Source organism: Alexandromys fortis, unplaced genomic scaffold (genome assembly GCF_014885135.2).
Source record: "Alexandromys fortis isolate MF-2015 unplaced genomic scaffold, M_Fortis_MF-2015_v1.1 scaffold_291, whole genome shotgun sequence".
In the NCBI taxonomy this organism is placed as follows: Eukaryota; Metazoa; Chordata; class Mammalia; order Rodentia; family Cricetidae; genus Alexandromys; species Alexandromys fortis.
The window spans coordinates 86,156-105,169 of NW_026068163.1; the positions used below are offsets into that span (position 1 = coordinate 86,156).

Sequence of the window (19,014 nt, forward strand, 5' to 3'; positions counted from 1 at the left end):
AAGCTCATCGGTTTCCCAGGGCAAATTTTGGTGGGCTGTGCTTTGTGTTTCGTCCTTGGGGACTTAGGAGGAAGGGTTTCCCCTATGTCTCCCAGGGAAGGGGTTCTCTTACCAGCCCAGGGCAGGAGGCAGCAAGTTTCTGTGGAGGAAGTGAAGGGATGAAGTCAGCAGAAAAAAAAATGACATCTTGAATTTTGCAGGAAAATGGGTGGATCTAGAAAACATCATGTTGAGTGAGATAACCAGACCCAGAAAGACAAATATCAGTATGTACTCACTCATAGGTGGTTCTTAAATATAAAGTAAAGAAAACCAGCCTACAAATTATAATCCCAGAGAACCCAGACAACAATGTGGACACTAAGAGAGACATACATAGATCTAATCTACAAGGGAAATATAAAAAGACAAGATCTCCTGAGTAAATTGGGAGCATGTGGACCTTGGGAGAGGGTTGAAGGAGAGGGGAGAGGCAGGGAGGGGAGCAGAGAAAAATGTAGAGCTCAATAAAAATCAATTTTAAAAAAGCAACAACAAAAAAAGAACTGTGCTTTTCTTTGTAGTTTTAAGGAAAGAACTTAATATTTTAAAAGATTTGTTTCTTTCGTTTGCATGAGTGTTTTACTTGCATGTGTGTCCGTGTGTCACAGCACGCCTGGTGCCTGCAGTCAGGAGAGAGCGTTGGATCCGCTGGACTTACAGACATCTGTGAAACATCACATGGGTGCTGGGAACTGAACCTGGGTCCTCTGGAAGAGCAACAAGGGCTCTTTACTGCTGAGCCATCCCCCCAGTCCCTCTTCCTGGTGTGGGGCTTTCTGTGCACTGTAAGACAGTCTCAGCCTGGAGGAGACCGCAGACTTGTGCCACCATGCCTGGTACATTTGTGGTTGGTTTTGATGCTTTTTTTTTTTTTAATAGCTTTTGATTACATTTGCCACACTGGAGATGGAATCCAGAGCCTTGCACATGTTAGGTAAGCACTGTATCACTGAGCAACCTCCCAGCCCCTCCCTGGGGGATTCTAGGCAGGGGCTCTACCATTGAGTCACACCCCAGCCCCTCACTGGGGGATTCTAAGCAGGTGCTCTACCACTGAGCCACACCCCAGCCCCTCACTGGGGGATTCTAGGCAGGGGCCTCACTGCTGAGCCTGATGAGGAAGCTCTTCCTAGTTTACGGTGGTGGGCACAGCACAGGACTTTGAGTGTGGCGAGCTGTCTGTCCTAAGAGACACACAGCAGAACTGGTAGGGGCTGAATCACCTTGTATTAGAAAGACCAGCCCAGGGTGGGGTTAGGGAGTTCTGGAGCATTTCCCATTGCATAAGGGCTTGGGTGGGGGGCACCAAGTACTCTCTGCTTTCTCTTTGGGCCCAAACAAAGCCCTGAGCCCTCTCTCTTCAGAAGGCATAAGGCAAGCCTGATCAACTCTTGGAGGCCCGGTTTCCCCGTGTACCTCCTCAGACTGTGGGTGTGACGGTTGCTATGGAGCTAAGTCTTTCTTTGGTGACTTGGAGTTGGGTGAGTCTTTGGAACTCTATTTGACTTGTATGAGGAGGTAGCAAGTGGGGAGCCCCACCTGCCTTATGAGTCACCCCCAAAGGTACACAGCAAGAAAAGTCAAAAGGCGTAGAGTATTCCTTGCGACTTGGTATGGCACCCCTTGGTCCCTCTGGGGCTCCGGGACCCACTCCTTCACGCCAGTTCTCACTGGTGCTGGACACACCTAGCACCCTGAAAGGAGGAAGCCAAGCCATTATGGCCATCCCCTTGATGCCGTAAAAATAAAATGGCCATCCCAGGCCACAGCCAGACACACCAAGAAGTTTCCAAATCATCAGTTTTTGGACAAATCTATTTGCCATATCATAAACCCAGCACAAACCAGGTGGAGCTGAACAGGTTAACCCCTGCCCTCAGTGTAACAGAAAAAGAGGCAGCTGCCAGGTTCTGTTAAATCTGAAATGTCCCCAGAGGCTCACTCCTTGAGTACTTGGTCCCCAGCTGGTGGCACTGTTTCAGAATGTAGTGGAGAGGTGGTGGGGTCTAGTCACAGAAACAGGTCACTAGGGGTTGATCTCTGAAGGTTACCCTGCGCTCCCTCTGTTTCCTGGTTCACCACGGTGTGAACATCCTTACTACATATTCCACTGCCATGAACTGAGCAGCCCCATCGTGCCTGGGGGAGGAGAGAACTGGCTCCTTAGTGTTGCCCTCGGACCTCTGTATAAGCAGGTACATGTGCATGTACACACACACACACGTAAAAAATTTTTTAAAAGGCCGGATACAGGGGTACACTTCTGTAATGCCAGAATTTCTATTCTGAAATGGGTGGTGGAAACAGGAGAATCAGCCAGACATTCACGGGCCAGCTAGCCTGGGGTACGACACAACACAGCCACAGCCACAAGAAAGATCCTGCCTCAAGAAGGTGGAACTGGAAAGTCGTCCTCCGACCTCCACACAGGAGCCATGGCACTCACGTGTGTGTGCTCACACGCACACACACTATGCATACACATATACAAAGGTAGATAACTAATAGATGCACAAATCAGAAAAAAAGAAGTGGGGCTGGAGAGATGACTCAGGGGTTAAGAGCACTGGCTGCTCTTCCAGAAGTTCTGAGTTCAATTCCCAGCAACCACATGGTGGCTCACAACCATCTGTAATGGGATCAGATTCCTCCTTTTGGTGTGCGTGAAGACAGAGTGCTCAGATTCATAAAATACATGGATAAATAAGTCTTAAAAAAAGAAAAGAGGAGAAAAAATACTGTGGACTTTTTAAAAAGTAAAGAAAAAGGAAATGTTTATTACTTTAAGTTTTCAGTTCTGGGCTCCTTTGTTCTGCCCCACAGGAGCTGACACAAGGGTCTCTGCGCTGCCTAGAGAGGATGCCTGGAATGGAGAGGGGAACACGAGGAGGAATACATGAGTCATTTGTCTGAATTAGACACGAAGGGGAGCGAGCAGCAGCCTGTCAGGGTGCCGAGAGCAGGGCTGACCCGCCATGAGGGTGCAGGAGGTGCCCTCCCCGTGAGAGCCTTCCTGTCATCTGAATGATGTGATTAAGTGTGAGGCTGACCCTGCCCAGTTCTGGGGCCCTGAGAGAGGATGAGCAAGGATGTGCTTTTGCAAGGACGCCCTTTCTATCCTGTTTTGTTGTTTTTCAGGTGGGGTGTGCTGTAGCTCAGGCTGGCTGTGTAGCTGAGGAGGACCTTGAACTCCTGATCCTCCTCCCTGAGTGCTGGGATTATAGGTGTGAGGCTCTAACTATATCTGGATCCTCGTTCTGATGACTGCTTTCAACATCCTTTTGAGAGAGAGAGAGAGAGAGAGAGAGAGAGAGAATATGTATGTGTGTATGTATGTATGCATGTATGTATACACACACACATACATACATATATTTGTGATACTGGGGAAGGAACCCAGAGTCATATACATGCCAGGAAAGAATTCTTTCATTGAGCTACATCTCAGCCTCTCTCTCTCTCTCTCTCTCTCTCTCTCTCTCTCTCTCTCTCTCTCATCTTTCTTATACATATCTCACACACACATAGAGATAGAAAAACATTATCCACGTGGGAACACACTGTGGCTTGCTAGCTGTGGTGGCCTGCACTCTCCTGTAATCTCAGCATTCACGAAGGAAGATCAGGAGTTCAGGTCATCCTTGGCTATGTACTGAGTTTGATACCAGCATAGAAACTACCTGAACGTGATGGAAGAGAGGAAGGGAAGGGGGGACAGGGAGAGAGAGAGAGAGAGAGAGAGAGAGAGAGAGAGAGAGAGAGAGAGAGAGAGAGAGTCCTAGGGTCAACATTTGCTGGACCACCTCAAGGTTTTGTCCGTCAGCTTAGGTGATCTTGAGACTATCTTGAAGGGACACCTATCTTCTATGTCCTTTGTCTAGAAGATAAGGGGACTCCCTCCCTTCCTAGTGGCCTGGACCCAGGACAGGTAAGCAGGGTTTTTATGGGCACAGCCCTTGCCCAGAACTGCCTGCTCCATCCCTGGCCCCTCCCAGCGCAGGCCCTCTTGGAGTGGGGTGCAGATGTCCTGGCTTGTCTCCTTCATTGTTCTGTTTTCTTCAGACCCATGCCTAGTGAGGCTGAATCCCCCAGAACCTACAGACTCAGCCCCTGAGCTGGTCCAACCAGTTGTACGGGAGGAGGGGGCACCTCCAAGCCAGAGCAGCCCAGCCCAGACAGAGCAGCTGGGGCCATACTGCAGGCGGACCTGGAAGGAGGGACAGCAACCCAGCCATGGGGCTCCAAGAGAGACGGTCTCTGCTGCTGATGCCGCTGTTGCTGCTGGTCCAGTGTGGGGCAGGTCTGGGTGAGTGAGGCTGGGAAGTGCGGGGTACTCAACCCTCTGTAGGATGGAATACCTACAGCACCCCAGCACCCCTTCCCTTGGTTGTGGACTGGGCTCCTGGGTGTGTCAAGACATCCAGCCCACCTCAGACAATCACAGATGGCCACCTGTCTCTTGCCCGCCAGACTGAAGAGCAAGAATTCTGCTTCTCTCCTCCTTTGGATTCTCATGCCCACACTTTTACCAATGGCTCCTAAGTAACCCCTCCTCTCCATAGCTCTATTTCCCTTCCCTCAAATGAAGCAAACATTACCTACCTTCTGTATACAGGATACCCTAGTCCTCCAAGGTACAATGGGGACTTTGTTATTATTTGTTTGTTTAGTCTGTGTGTGTGTCTCTCTGTGTGTGCATGTCTATGTAGCTGTGTGTATATGGGGATTGGGGAATGCATGTAAAGATGCAAGTGTGGAGGTCAGAGGGCAACTTTCAGGATCCAGCTGATAGATCCTGGGCACAGAACTCAGCTTATCGGGTTGGGTGGATCTCAGTTCTAGGACAGAGAGGACTACACAGAGAAATCCTGTCTCCAATCAAACACACATTGTGTACAAGGCTGTGTCCGTGCACAATCAGTGTGGAGCTCAGAGGATCACTTCAGGTGCCAGTGTCCAAGGACCTGTCTGTGTCCACCACAGCTGGCCTTCCAGATGTGTGCCACCGCACTCGGCTTTTTACGAGTATGCTGGGGATTAGAACTCAGGTCCCCAAGCTTGCAAGGCAACCTCTTTCCCACTGAGCCATCTCCGCAGCCCTGAATTGATACGAGACTTGCACAAAGGTCCACTTCATCTTTTTTATTGTCCCAGTGTTAGGGGCTTGGAGCTGGAATCCTGCTATGGCTTTGGTTGTGGGCAGGGGAGGATCAAGGAGGACTGAGGGGAGGGCCGGGCTTCTCCCATGAGCAGCAGAGCTGGACAAATCCATGGTGCTCCCCAGGGGTCCCTGTAGCATACGAAACTGTTTAGATGGATCTGAGAAGGGGACTTAGGGGATGAGGATTGAAAGGATAGACGTTGGTCATGTGACCATGATGATGTTGGTCATGTGGCCACGGTGAGAATGGAAGATGATGGGGGTGGCAAAGAACTGAGAAAGGAGCAAGTAATGTCTTTGGATGAGCTAGCCTCAGGTCCCACTAGGTGGTCTGAAGTAATGTCTTTGGATGAGCTAGCCTCAGGTCCCACTAGGTGGTCTGAAGTAATGTCTTTGGGTGAGCTAGCCTCAGGTCCCACTAGGTGGTCTGAAGTAATGTCTTTGGATGAGCTAGCCCCAGGTCCCACTAGGTGGTCTGAAGTAATGTCTTTGGATAAACTGGCCTCAGATCCCACTAGGTGGTCTGAAGTAATGTCTTTGGATGAGCTAGCCCCAGGTCCTACTAGGTGGTCTGAAGTAATGTCTTTGGATGAGCTAGCCTCAGGTCCCACTAGGTGGTCTGAAGTAATGTCTTTGGATAAACTGGCCTCAGATCCCACTAGGTAGTCTGTGTCCAGAGTCAGGGTCTCAGTCCAGGGGACATTTGTGTGCCTCCCCCTCTGCCCTTTCTATGAGGATCTTCTCTGTCTCTCTCTGTGCAATATGCACATAAGGTTACAGGTATGTGGCTCTATGGAGTGTGTACAGGTCAGCAGAAGACCATGGATGCTGGTATTCAGGGTCTTTCCACCTTCTCTTTGAGACAGGGTCTCTCATAGGCCAGAACTTTGCCATGTGGGCCAGGTCACTCTTTCCATCAGTTCGAGGTATCAGCTGGTCCCTGCCTCCCATACAGGGCCTCTCACCATGCCTCGCTTTTGACATGGATTCTGGTAATCTAAACTCATGTTTGGGAGGTAGACGCTTTACTACGTATGGAATCAAATCTCTCTAGTTCTTGTTCATTTTCATCAAACAAATGAGCCTGGACCACAAGGCTTGAGTAGGAGGGACACACAGGGTCTCTGGACAAGCCCAGCCTAGGGTTTTGGATGCCCCGAATCTGAGTCTCCTGAGCCTCCCTCTGTGACACAGCACCTACCTACCTACCTACCTACCTACCTACCTACCTACCTACCTACCTTCTAGTAGGCTGCCAAGAGAGGGAGGGTCCAGGTGCTCCACAGCCTCCCAAGGGCACCTGCCATAAAGATTCCTTAATTTTTGATCGGGTAAAATGGCTCAGCTGGTAAAGACATTTGTTAGGCCTGATAATTCGCATTTGATCCTCAGGACCCACATGGTGGAGAACCAACTCCCCCAAATTGTCCTTGACCTGAGGCACACATGGGTTTGTGTACACACACACACACACACACACACACACACACACACAATGCACACACACAGAGTGAGAGAGACAGAGAACTAATTAACCAATTAATTAATCAATCAATTAAAGTGTGGTGGAAGAAATTGTTCCTTAACAGGCTGGAGAGATGGCTCAGAGGTTAAGAGCACTGGCTGCTCTTCCAGGGGACCCAGGTTCAATTCCCAGCACCCACATGGCAGCTCACAACTGTCTGTAACTCCGGCTTCAGGGGATCTGACACCTTCATACCAACGCAAATAAAATAAAGTCAAATAAATTATATATAAAAAATGGTTCCTTAATTCCCTTTGGAATGTGGCTTTGGTGATGGACACATCCTGCCGTGGTTGAAGCTGGACTGATTTATTCTTTCCCCACTCTGCCCAGAGAGCATTGGCTATGCCCCCCAGCTCTCCAGCGCCACCCTGTTGGGAAAGCTCACACAGTCCACCTTCACGCTGGAGCAGCCCCTGGGCCAGTTTGAGAATGTCAGCCTTTCTGACCCAGACCCCATCTGGCTGGTGGTGGCTCATAGCAACGGTACGTGTTTGCTTTCTCGCTGTGAAATGGGCAAACCGAGCTGGGGTCTGAGAGGCTTAGTAGGCAGGGGAGCTGGGAGGGAGGTGCTTGGGGGGGTTGTGTCTGGGAAAGGCTGTCAGAGCCTGCTAGCATGGACCTTGCGGTCCTGCCCACGCGATTCCCTTTGACTGACCCTCAGTGCCTCCCTCAGCCACCCAGTACTTTGCTGCCCCACAGAAGGTAGAGGACATACATGCTCCTGCCAGCTTTGACCACAACGGCTACTACCTCACACTGAGGACCAGCCGGGTACACTACCAGGGTGGCCAGTCTGGCAACCAGCTCCGAATCCTCCGCGTTGGCAATGATACCAAGTGTTCCTTGAAGTCCCTGGGCTGTAACTCTCCTCTGCCAGGTGCTGGCCCCTACAGGTGAGCAACAAAGATGGGGAAGGGGCCTTGCTTGGGACAAACAGGAGCCCAGGGCAGCTACTAGAAGGTTCATTGAAGTCAAATAGAGTGCCTGAGTTCCCCAGTATTTTCCCTTTCTCCCTCCCTCCCTCCCTCCCTCCCTCCCTCCCTCCCTCCCTCCCTCCCTCCCTCCTTCCCTTCTTATTTATGTTAGTGGTGCTGGGGGTGGAACCTGGGCATGGAGCAAGCTGAACGGGTTCTTTAGCACACCCCACCCTCTCACTGGGGGATTGCAGGCAGGTCCTTACATAGTTCCCTTTTAGAGTTATTTTTTATTATTTTCTGTGTATGGCTGTTTTGTCTACATGTATGTCCTTGTACCACGTATGTGCCTGGTGCCCAAGGAGATGTTGAGCCTCCATGTGGATGCTGGGAATTGAACCTGGATCCTTTGCAACAAGTGCTCTTAAACACTGAGCCTTCTTTCTTTCTTAAAAGAAAAAAAATATTTTGTTTTTAATTATGTGCGTGTGGTTTTGTCCACGCGGGTGTGGGTTCCCTCAGAGGCCACACATGTCTGATCCCCTGGAATGAGAGTTACAGGCAGTTGAACTACCTGACATGGGTGCAATGTGTCCCCTTACTATGGTCACATCTTTAAGTAGCATCCTTCTAACTCACCGGCTCACGCCGTGGGAGGTCCTGACAGAGCGTATGGATCGACCCTGATCCAGACCAGGCATTCCTAGGTGGGGACTAGCCTTGGTCCCTTTCTCCTCTCACTAGATGCTTGATTTACTCATATTTGGTACGGAGAGATCTAATACACACACACAGTGAGGGCCACCGCCAATGTCACACAACTCAAATAGGTCACAGCTTCTGTGGGGTTCTGGGGCTGTGCTCTTTAGTCCCAGGACCCGGCTCCTGCCTTGGGCTGGGATCCCTGGCATTAAGATCTGAGGGTTTCAGAACCGTGGGGTGGTGGGTCCCCACCACCAACGCTGGTCTTCTGTTCAGAGTGAAGTTCCTGGCCATGAACGCCAAGGGTCCTGTGGCTGAGACGGAGTGGTCTGAGGAAATCTACCTGCAGCAAGGTATGCGGACCTAAGAGTGGCTCAAAATGTGTACGGGGTGCTAATAGACCGGGAACATCAGGGACCTGGGGAAAGTAGGTCTCCCCAAATCAGCGCTATCCTATCCAGTTCTCTGCCCGTACCCCCTCCTCTAGTCTATGGGATTCTCACACCTCCCCAGTGGACACGGGAGAGTGGGTCTGGAAGCTGACTAAATGACTCTTTTGTGGGGGTAAATAACTTTTTCACTGCTTACCTGTGAAGCCCAGACATTCCCAGGAGCCCCAGGGTCCCGAAGCAAGAGTACTGTGATCATCATCGTCTTCTCTTCAATCTTGCTGGCGGTCTTCCTCGCCCTGCTCATATCCGCTAGGTGAGTGGACAGGGTTGGTGCTGTCCCGCCTCCCAGCAGTAGCCTTGGTTTCTTCTTGCTGTTGTCTGATGAAGTTCTTCCCCCTGAAGATGAAGGAGAATTTACCTATAGCTCTTCTCCCTTGTCGCCATCAAAGGCCTGGTTTTCTCCGCGGTCGCCGCTTGCCCCCTGGCGGCAGTTTTCGGAGTTGCAAGCGAGTAGTCAGAAAACACTCCAAAAGTGAAGCCCTGCAGGTGGAAAGGTGAATTGCGGTCAGGCTCAGCCCACTAAAATCCTTGGCTTTGACATCTCAGCCAGAGAGCTGAAGTACTGGGGGCTGGCACAAAAGTTCCCAGAAGAAAAGACATTCAACGCCCGGAGGGACCTGGAGAGGCATCTCTGTATAGGAGAAGCAGAGGTTTCCGGGAGGTGTGTGGGCCCAGGCCATTACTCCTGGAGACAGTTTGCCAGCAGGTATGAGCAGGGAATCGGGGTGTCCTGCAGAGGATCCGAACTCTGTCTCACAGGCCCACGGGAACCAACAGTGGAGCATAATCAAGAGAGAGCTACTGATACATTTTAGAGCAGGGGTTCTCAACCTGTGGGTCATGACCCCTTTGCCGATGAACGACCCTTTAACAAGGGTCACATGTTAGATATCCTGAATAGCAGATGCTTTCATTGTGGTTCATAACAGTGGCAAAATTACAGTTATGAAGGAATAACAAAAATAATTTTATGGTCGGGGGGTCGCTACAACACGAGGAACTGTATGTATTAAAGGGTCACAGCGTTAGGAAGGAAGTGAGAACCACTGGTGCAGAGGACCCCTGGATGTAGGGTGGGGCCAGGCACCAAGAAGGTGTTACTGGACTTCTTAGGGCCAAAGCCTAGGGGCTGGCAGCCCTAGCAAGCTGGGTTCCGTCAGCCATCCTGGGTGAACAATTAAATCATGATGAGAAGGAGGGCGGGAAAGATGGCTCAGTGGTTAGGAGTGTGGACTATGCTTAGAGAACCTGAGTTCAGTTCCCAGCATCCAGGCCTACGGCTCACAAACACCTGCAACTCCAGCTCCAGAGGGATCCGGTCCTCTGGCGCGCGCGCGCGCGCACACACACACACCACACCACACACACACACCACACCACACACACACACACACCACACACACACACCACACACCACACACACACCACACACACCACACACACCACACACACACACACACCACACACACACACACACACTTCAAAGTGATAGAATAAAATAAATCAAAAGTAGTCTAAGGCAGAGAAAGGAGATGTATGTATTCAATGTCCCTACGTGGGAAAGAGTAACAAAGAGACCCAATGTCTCGCTAAGTCGATCTTTGGGATCCGGACAAGATAGCTGAGCAATCCTGGTGACGGTGTGGTCCCCGCCATCACAGCCCAGCGCCATTGTCTTCTGCCAGTCTCCCCCTGGCTGGCACCAGCGTCAGCCCTCTGCTTCCCAGCATGGGATTCCTGCGGAATTTCTTGGGACCCCTTGTTTTATGGTCTGGTAGCCAAAGGAAGGGACCTAAGTGTTTATTCCCAGGCTAGGGGTGCGGCTCAGCTGCTAGAGTGCTTGCCCGCGCGTGACAAAGGTTTCCCCAGCACTGCTGAGAACAGACTGCATGGTGGTACACATCTGTAATTCCAGCACCTAGGAGGTGGAGGCAAGAGGACCAGGAGTTCAAGGCCATCCTCAGTTGGGAGCTGAGGGCCAGCCTGGGCTAATGAGACCCTGTCTTTAAAAAAAAAAAAAAAAAAGAAAAAAGAAAGAAAAAGAATATCTTCTTTCCTGCCAGTACAATTACTTTCAAAGGGACAGAGAGAGCCTAATATGGTGTCACAGGCTGCTAATCCCAGCACTTGGGAGACAGAGTCAGGTAGATCTCTCTGGATCCAAGGCCAGCCTGGTCTATAGCAAGTTCCAGACCAGCCAGGACTACAAAAACAAAATAAACAAATGTAAAAATGCACAAAATGACAGAGAGGCAGGAGCCGATTGTAAAGTTGTTTTTTATGCTACACTTGATTTATTTATTTCGTGTGTAGCATGTGTGCACCATCACACACATGTGGAGGTCAGGGGACCACTTCTTGGAGTCATTTCTCTCCTTCAACCATGTGGGTCCCAGGGATCAAGCTCTCAGGCTTGGTAGCAAGGACCTTCACCCACTGAGCAGGCTCACTGGGTCACGTGTGCTCTTTGACACACACACATAGCCCCGCCCCTAACTAACAACAACAACTTTAGGGGGGTCTTATCTAAACTCTGCACAAGGGAGCTAGAAACTGGGTTAGCAGGGCCGGTTTCATGGAAGAGAGCTCTGGTGTTCTTTTAAACTCCCTGGAACCCACATCAAAGTGGAAGCAGAATTAAGGCCGTTCATTGACCCTTCTCTCTCACTTTCTCTTGCCCGATCTCCCGAAGCTGCTGGAACACTCCTGTATCCAGCCCGGAGGAGCAAGTTCGCATGAGACAATATCACACCCACCACATGGACAGCCTTCGGGCCGAGCAGAGTTCCTGAGAGATTCCAAGGGCTTTCTCCAGGGGCCAAGCGGCTGAACCTGGACTGGGGCCTGCTTGGAACCTTCTGGAACTCTAGGGGGAAACGCTTTCAATCCAAAGCTTGGACTAGCCGGTTCTTATCAGAAATAAATTTCCCTAATACTTTTGTGTTTGTCTCACATCTTCCCCACCCCAGACATTCTTCTCTTTGTGTGTGCATGCACACACGTGTGCGTGTCTATGTGTGCACATGGAACCCACAGCTTGCGCGCTCTCTCTCTCTCTCCACCTTATTTTTTTATATATGTATGAGTGTTTTGTCTGAATGTACATGTATACACCACATGCGTGCCTGGTGCCCAAGGAAGCCAGAAGAGTGCATCAGAGTCCCTGGAACTGGAGTCTCGCTATAGTTGTTAGCCACTGTGTGAGTGCGGGGGACTGAACTTGAGTCCTCTGCAAGAACAGCGGGTGCTTGCCGGGCGTAGTGGTGCACACTCTTAATCTCAGCACATGGGAGGCAGAGGCAGGTGGATCTCTGTGAGTTCGAGGCCAGCCTGATCTACAGAATGAGTTTCAGGACAGCCGAAGATCTAAAGATACACAGAGAAACCCTGTCTCAAACAAAGAACAGCAATGGCTGAGCCAACTCTCCAGCCCCCGCCTTGTTCTTTTGAGACAGGATCTGTCGGTGAACCTGGAGTTCTCCAGGCCCTTTCAGCTACCTGGCCACTAAGCCCCAGGGGTCCCTCCCTGTCTCTCCAGCAGTGGGGTCACAAACACAGGCTGCTGTGCCTGGGTTTTTACACAGGTGCCCGGCATCAGACTCAGGTGCTGGGCGTCAGACTCAGGTGCTTGCGAGGCACCTACCGAATCATTTCCTGAGCTGCAAGAGTCAAGGTCTCTTTGTGCAGCCGGAGCCTTGAGCTCGCTTTGATTCTCCTGCACCTGCCTCTTGAAGTGCTGGGGTTCCAGGCGTGTACCCCACCATGCCCACTTCCTTAGAGGCAGGGTCTCACTATATTACCCAGGCCGGCCTGGAACTCATGATCTCCCTGCATTGACGTCCTGAGTGCCAGTATTACAATACATAAAGAAAATGGCTCCTGTTGACGCATAGGGAGTGGCATTATTGGAGGTGTGGCCTTGTTGGAGGAAGTGTGTCACTAGCGGGTGGGCTTTGAGGTTTCAGAAGCTCAAGCCAGGCCCAGTGTCTCACTCTCTCTTCCTCCTGCCTGCTGATCCAGACATAGAACTCACAGTTTCCTCTCCAGCACCGTGTCTGCCTGCAAGCCACCATGTCCCACCCTGATGACAACGGACTAGACCTCTGAAGTGTGAATCAGCCCCAATTAAATGTTTTTCTTTATAAGGGTTGCCAAGGTTAACTCACTGCTGCTCCCCCGGACTCCTTGGTAGTCTGCTAGTGGGAGGTCCTAATCACCCTCTCCGACTCAGTTTTCGCGGACCACTTCAAGGACTAAATATGCGTGAGTGCATCTCCATCCACGTCGGCCAGGCTGGTGTTCAGATTGGCAATGCCTGCTGGGAACTCTACTGCCTGGAACATGGCATCCAGCCTGACGGCCAGATGCCAAGTGACAAGACTATTGGGGGAGGAGACGACTCCTTCAACACCTTCTTCAGTGAGACAGGCGCTGGCAAGCACGTGCCCCGGGCAGTGTTCGTAGACCTGGAGCCCACGGTTATTGGTGAGGTTCGCACTGGTACCTACCGCCAGCTCTTCCACCCTGAGCAGCTCATCACAGGCAAGGAAGATGCTGCCAATAACTATGCCCGTGGTCACTACACCATTGGCAAGGAGATCATTGACCTTGTCTTGGACAGAATTCGCAAGCTGGCCGACCAGTGCACAGGTCTTCAGGGCTTCTTGGTCTTCCACAGCTTTGGCGGGGGAACTGGCTCTGGGTTCACCTCCCTGCTGATGGAGAGGCTCTCTGTTGATTACGGAAAGAAGTCCAAGCTGGAGTTCTCCATCTACCCAGCCCCCCAGGTTTCCACCGCTGTGGTTGAGCCCTACAACTCCATCCTTACCACCCACACCACCCTGGAGCACTCTGATTGTGCCTTCATGGTGGACAACGAGGCCATCTATGACATCTGTCGTAGGAACCTCGACATTGGGCGCCCCACCTACACCAACCTTAACCGCCTCATTAGCCAGATTGTGTCCTCCATCACTGCTTCCCTCAGATTTGATGGAGCCCTGAATGTTGACCTGACAGAATTCCAGACCAACCTGGTGCCCTACCCTCGTATCCACTTCCCTCTGGCCACATATGCCCCTGTCATCTCTGCTGAGAAAGCCTACCATGAGCAGCTTACAGTAGCAGAGATCACCAATGCCTGCTTCGAGCCAGCCAACCAGATGGTGAAATGTGACCCTCGCCACGGTAAATACATGGCTTGCTGCCTGCTGTACCGTGGTGACGTGGTTCCCAAAGATGTCAATGCTGCCATTGCCACCATCAAGACCAAGCGTACCATCCAGTTTGTGGACTGGTGCCCCACTGGCTTCAAGGTTGGCATTAATTACCAGCCTCCCACTGTGGTACCTGGTGGAGACCTGGCCAAGGTCCAGAGAGCTGTGTGCATGCTGAGCAACACCACAGCCATCGCTGAGGCCTGGGCCCGCCTAGATCACAAGTTTGATCTGATGTATGCCAAGCGTGCCTTTGTGCACTGGTATGTGGGTGAGGGCATGGAGGAGGGGGAGTTCTCTGAGGCCCGTGAAGACATGGCTGCCCTGGAGAAGGATTATGAAGAGGTTGGAGCCGACAGTGCTGAAGGAGATGATGAGGGTGAGGAATATTAGCCCCGTGGTGCATTGTCTACTCTTCATTGTCTTTTCTTTGTCTGTGTGTTAACTGTCCTAAATTGTCAATAAAAATGTTTCCAGTGCAAGTGGGAAAAAAAAAAGAGTTGCCATGGTTATAGGCTGGGTGGTGGTGGCGGCACATGCCTTTATTCCCAGCACTGGGGAGGCAGAGGCAGGCAGATCTTTGTGAGTTCAAGGCCAGCCTGGTCTACAAGAGTTCCAGTTCCAGGACAGGCTCCAAAGCTACAGAGAACCCTGTCTCGAAAAAAAAAACAAAAACAAACAACAACAAAAAAGAGTTGCCATAGTCATATCTCTGTGAGTTTGAGGCCAGCCTCATCTACAAGAGCTGATTCCAACTAGGATTGTTACACAGAGAAACCCTGCCATGAAAAACAAAACAAAACCAAAAAGAGTTGCCATAGTCATAGGGTCTATTTACAGCAATGGAACACTAAGACATCACCTGAGCAGCCTTCCTGTCCCCTTGTCTTAACTCCTCTGGGAAAAGCTCTCAAAATAAGATATTAAGACTCAGGGAACTTGGGAGGCAGAGGCAGGTGGATATTTGTGAGTTCAAGACCAGCCTGGTCTACAGCCAAGTTCTGGGCAGCCGGGGTACATAGTGAGGCTCTGTTGGCTGGAGAAGTAACTCAGTAGTCAAGAGCTGTTCTTGCAGAGGCAAGAGATCTCTGTGAGTTCGAGGCCAGCTTGGTCTACCTGGTGAGTTCTAGAACAGGCAGGGCTATGTAGAAAGACCCTGTTTTGTTGTTTTGTTTTGTTAAAAAAAACTAACACAATAAAAATCTAGAAAAAGAAAAGGAGGAGGAGAAGAAGGAGGAGGAGAAGAAGAGGAGGAGGAGAAGGGGGAGGAGAAGGGGGAAAAGGGGAGGAGGAAGAGGAAGAAGAAGAGGAGGAGGAAAAGAAGAAGAAGAAGAAGAAGAAGAAGAAGAAGAAGAAGAAGAAGAAGAAGAAGAAGAAGAAGAAGAAGAAGAAGAAGAAGAAGAAGAAAAAGAAGAAGAAGAAGAAGACGATCCTTGACACAACCCACACTTCCAGAGAGGGAAGACCAGACAGGGCTGGGACCCGGGGGCAGGACACACACACACACACACACACACACACACACACACACACACACGAAGCTCTGCTTCCCAAAACTAGTATCAACACTGCCCAAAGCAAAACAGGATGTGTTCTCATCAACCCTGCTCTACACCTCAGATGCCCAGCAAGGCTCTGCCCTCACCATCTCCCTGGTTGCCGAGGGTGGGGATGCAGGGGACAGTGCACTCAGCCGTTGGAAAGACCCACACTGGAGGCTTCCTGGAGCCTTGTGGCTTTGGTGAAAGAGCAGGACACCTGTGCCAGGTGGGCAAGGGCGGGGTGCCCAGACAAAAGCAGTGGCGCGTTTCTGCCGGGCAGGCAGTTTAGGGACAACATGACCTGAGGCAGGGTGCGTGGTTGCTGGTGCCACATGTAGGGCCTCACCCTGGAAGGCAGGAAGTCAGGCAAAGTGTGGCTGGCTGGGTCCCCATCCCTCCAAATGGCCCTAAGTGGTTTATGGTCCTGAACAGATAGATAAGGCTCCTCTACGGAGGAAACTCTCAAATGACCAAGTAATAATTCGTCTGGGAGAGACAGGAAGGCTTAGAGAACAAGCAGGATTCCACCCCCGGCTCCCGAGAGTCTTTTTGTGTTTTTGAGATGGAATCCCAGCTCGTCTCCAAGTCATTCATTAGCTAAAGATAACCTTGAACTAATTCTCCTGTGTTCACCTCCCAAGATGTAGGATCACGTCCATGCCCTATCATGCCACCCAGCATTTTACTTATTTATTTAATATGTATGTATATATGTGTGTATGTATATATGTATGTATGTGTGTATGTATATGTGTGTATTGTGTATATGTGTGTATGTATGTATGTTTGTGTATGTATATATGTATGTGTGTATATGTGTATGTATGTGTGTATGTATGTTTGTGTATGTATATATGTATGTATGTGTGTATATGTGTATGTGTATGTATGTTTGTGTATGTGTATATGTGTGTATATATGTATGTGTGTATGTATGTTTGTGCATGTATATGTGTCTGTATGTGTGTGTATGCATGCATGTGTGTGTATATATGTATGTATTGTGTGTGTATGTATGTGTATGTCTGAGACCTTCAGCCCTGAGAAAAGGACATGAGAGCCCCTGGAACTGGAGTTATAGTTGGTTGTGAGCCACCACGTATGTGGGTTCTGGGTATCAGGCCTGGGTCCTCTGCCAGAGTAACAAGCAGTCTTAACCACTGAGCCGTCTCTACTGCCCCTTCTTATTTGACCCTTTCTTTCTTTCTTTCTTTCTTTCTTTCTTTCTTTCTTTCTTTCTTTCTTTCCTTCCTTCCTTCCTTCATCCCTCCCTCCTTCCTTCCCTCCTTTCTTTCTTTCTTTCTTTCTTTCTTTTTTTTTTTTTTTTTTTTTTGACAGACTCTCACTATTAGCCCTGGCTGGCCTCTACCTGCCTCTGCCTCCCAAACACTGGGATTAAAGGCATGCACCACCACACTCCATTTTGTTGCTGTTGTTTCTTGAGACAGGGTTTCTCTGTGTACCTCAGTCTGGTCCACCCCCTCAGCTCCCCCCATAGTCTTTTCCCTCTGGGTGATCAGTCTAGACCTCACCCCTCCACCCAGGTAAAACACCAAGGTTCAAACCGGTCATTTTGGCAACACACACCTGTAACCCTAGGAATGGGAGGTAGCAGTGGGAAGGTCAGAAGTTCAAGGCCAACTTGAGCTATATAGGGGGTTCAAGACCAACTGGGATTACAGGAGATCCTGCCTCTGAAAGGGCAAGGGGAGGGGACACTAAGGATGTGCCTCAGTTGGCGGAGTCCTCGTCTGCCACACGTGGAGTCCCGGGTTCCATGGCCAGCACTGTGCAACCCTGATGTAACAGTACAGGTTGGAGCCTGTAATTTGAGGCCAGCCTGGGCTACAGGAGACCCTGTCTTAAAAACAAACCAGTGAAAGCAAAACAAAACAACAGCAGCAGCAGCAACAACAAAAACAAACAAACAAAAAACCAGAAGGGAAAAAAAGGCCAAGGCCGAATGAACTGATTGGACGCCTTCAGTCTGTTAGGCCTCAATCCACACCCTGAATGAGCGGCCAGGGCAGGAAACAGATGGTCGATTATCCCGATCGTCCCGAAGAGCAATTGAGAGCGTTTACAGAGAGCAGGGCTGTGGGTGGCCTAGGGCCAGCAGGAACCCCTGAGCCCCAAGAAGGAGCCAAAGGGATACAATGTCCACTTCTGTCATCTCGCTCGGGGATACGTCTAATCGGAAGCCAAGCTCCTGGACACACGGAGGACAAGAGTGGGATTTTAATTTTATTAATTAATTTATTTATTTAAGACAGGAAGGGCCTCATGTAGCCCAGGCTATCCTCAAACTCCTTATGTAGCTGAGGATGACCTCAAACTTCTGATCCTCCTGCCTCTACCTCTTGAGTGCTGAGATCACAAGGGTGTGCCGTCACACATTTTATGGGGTGCTGGGGATGGGACCCAGGGCTGCCTGCATGCTCAGCAAGCACTCTACCCTCTGAGTCACACCCAAGCCTGTCACGTCCCCTTGTTTTTCATTTTAAATGACATTTAGTTATTTATTTTTCCTGAGCACTAGGCTTGCAGGCACAAACCTTCATGACCAAATTTTCCAAGTTTTGTTTGTGGAGACAGCCCCCCCCCCCCAGTTGTCTCTTGTTGCCACTCATGGGCCCCATCGTAGCTGCCCTGTGTTCTCCACTCTGTTACACAGCCTCACGGTCCTCGTCTGCTGTGTTCTGCACCTGCGCATTCTGAGGTCCTCTGATCCTCACATCAAACCCTGGACATGTCCCGTCCAACTCATGCCCTTCCCCAGGTGTGACGCCTCCTTCTACAGGACAGCCCCGCCACACAGACGCAATCCACTTCCCTGGGACCTCGCCTGAAGCTGAGGCCAGAGTCACCTCAGTCACATATGAAGAGCCCAGCACAGCGTGACTCCCAGTGTGTGTGTGTGTGTGTGTTTGTGTGCATGCGTTTGTGTATGTGTATTCATGTGTATATATGTGTGTGTGTGTGTTTGTATGTGTGCTTGTGTGTGCATGTGTTTGTGTGTATGTGTATGTATGTGTGTATGTGTGTTTGTGTATTAGTTTATGTATATGTGTGTGGTGGGGGGGGGCTTCTTAAAACTCTTCTCACCCTAATATCTTCCCCGGGTGCAAGTCATATAACACACATGTCATCCTAGGGAGAGTGGTCAGGGGCATTATAGGGTCAGGTACCCTGGATCACAGCTACTCTCTGTCACGCTCAGCTTATTAGGGTGAGAAGAGTGTTCTGTTTGACCCAACCTGGGCCTCAGCCTCCTAACCCATAATGATAACAACTTCTGCCCCTCCCCCATCTTCTCCCTCTCCCCCTTTTCTCCATCCCTTCTCCTATCTGTTCTGACCTCCCTCTCTTCCTCCCTCCCTCCCTCTCTCCATCCTAACCCCCTCTCTGCTCTCGCCTTCCCAGCCTCCCCTTGCCTCCCTCCCTCCCTCCCTCCCTCC

General features: G+C 50.5%; 2 protein-coding genes across 3 annotated transcripts; both read left to right on the top strand.

The window, feature by feature from the left end:
- Window positions 1-3,840: 3,840 nt before the first annotated feature.
- On the top strand, window positions 3,841-11,738 carry LOC126491901 (uroplakin-3b-like protein 1). Of its 2 annotated transcripts, XR_007589484.1 has the most exons (7): window positions 3,841-4,348; window positions 7,062-7,214; window positions 7,405-7,624; window positions 8,624-8,700; window positions 8,944-9,052; window positions 9,189-9,505; window positions 11,492-11,738. XR_007589484.1 is itself a non-coding variant. In XM_050127845.1 (6 exons), exons 1-6 carry the CDS (start codon window positions 4,276-4,278, stop codon window positions 11,589-11,591), a joined length of 732 nt encoding a protein of 243 aa, XP_049983802.1. In that variant the 5' UTR covers window positions 3,846-4,275; the 3' UTR covers window positions 11,592-11,738. The 2 variants fall into 2 exon arrangements, 1 of the variants encoding a protein (XP_049983802.1); XM_050127845.1 differs by lacking the exon at window positions 9,189-9,505 and having other exon boundaries at window positions 3,846-4,348.
- A 1,216-nt stretch (window positions 11,739-12,954) lies between these two features.
- Window positions 12,955-14,504, top strand: LOC126491932 (tubulin alpha-1C chain-like). The gene has a single exon (XM_050127918.1). It carries the CDS (start codon window positions 13,059-13,061, stop codon window positions 14,406-14,408), a length of 1,350 nt encoding a protein of 449 aa, XP_049983875.1. The 5' UTR covers window positions 12,955-13,058; the 3' UTR covers window positions 14,409-14,504.
- Window positions 14,505-19,014: the final 4,510 nt, after the last annotated feature.

Excerpts from the sequence above, each read along its gene's own strand:
- LOC126491901 (XM_050127845.1), top strand. The coding sequence starts at position 4,276 with ATGGGGCTCCAAGAGAGACGGTCTCTGCTGCTGATGCCGCTGTTGCTG. Across the intron at positions 4,349-7,061 it reads CCAGTGTGGGGCAGGTCTGG|AGAGCATTGGCTATGCCCCC; the intron begins GTGAGTGAGGCT and ends CACTCTGCCCAG. Across the intron at positions 7,625-8,623 it reads CCAGGTGCTGGCCCCTACAG|AGTGAAGTTCCTGGCCATGA; the intron begins GTGAGCAACAAA and ends TCTTCTGTTCAG.
- LOC126491932 (XM_050127918.1), top strand. The coding sequence starts at position 13,059 with ATGCGTGAGTGCATCTCCATCCACGTCGGCCAGGCTGGTGTTCAGATT.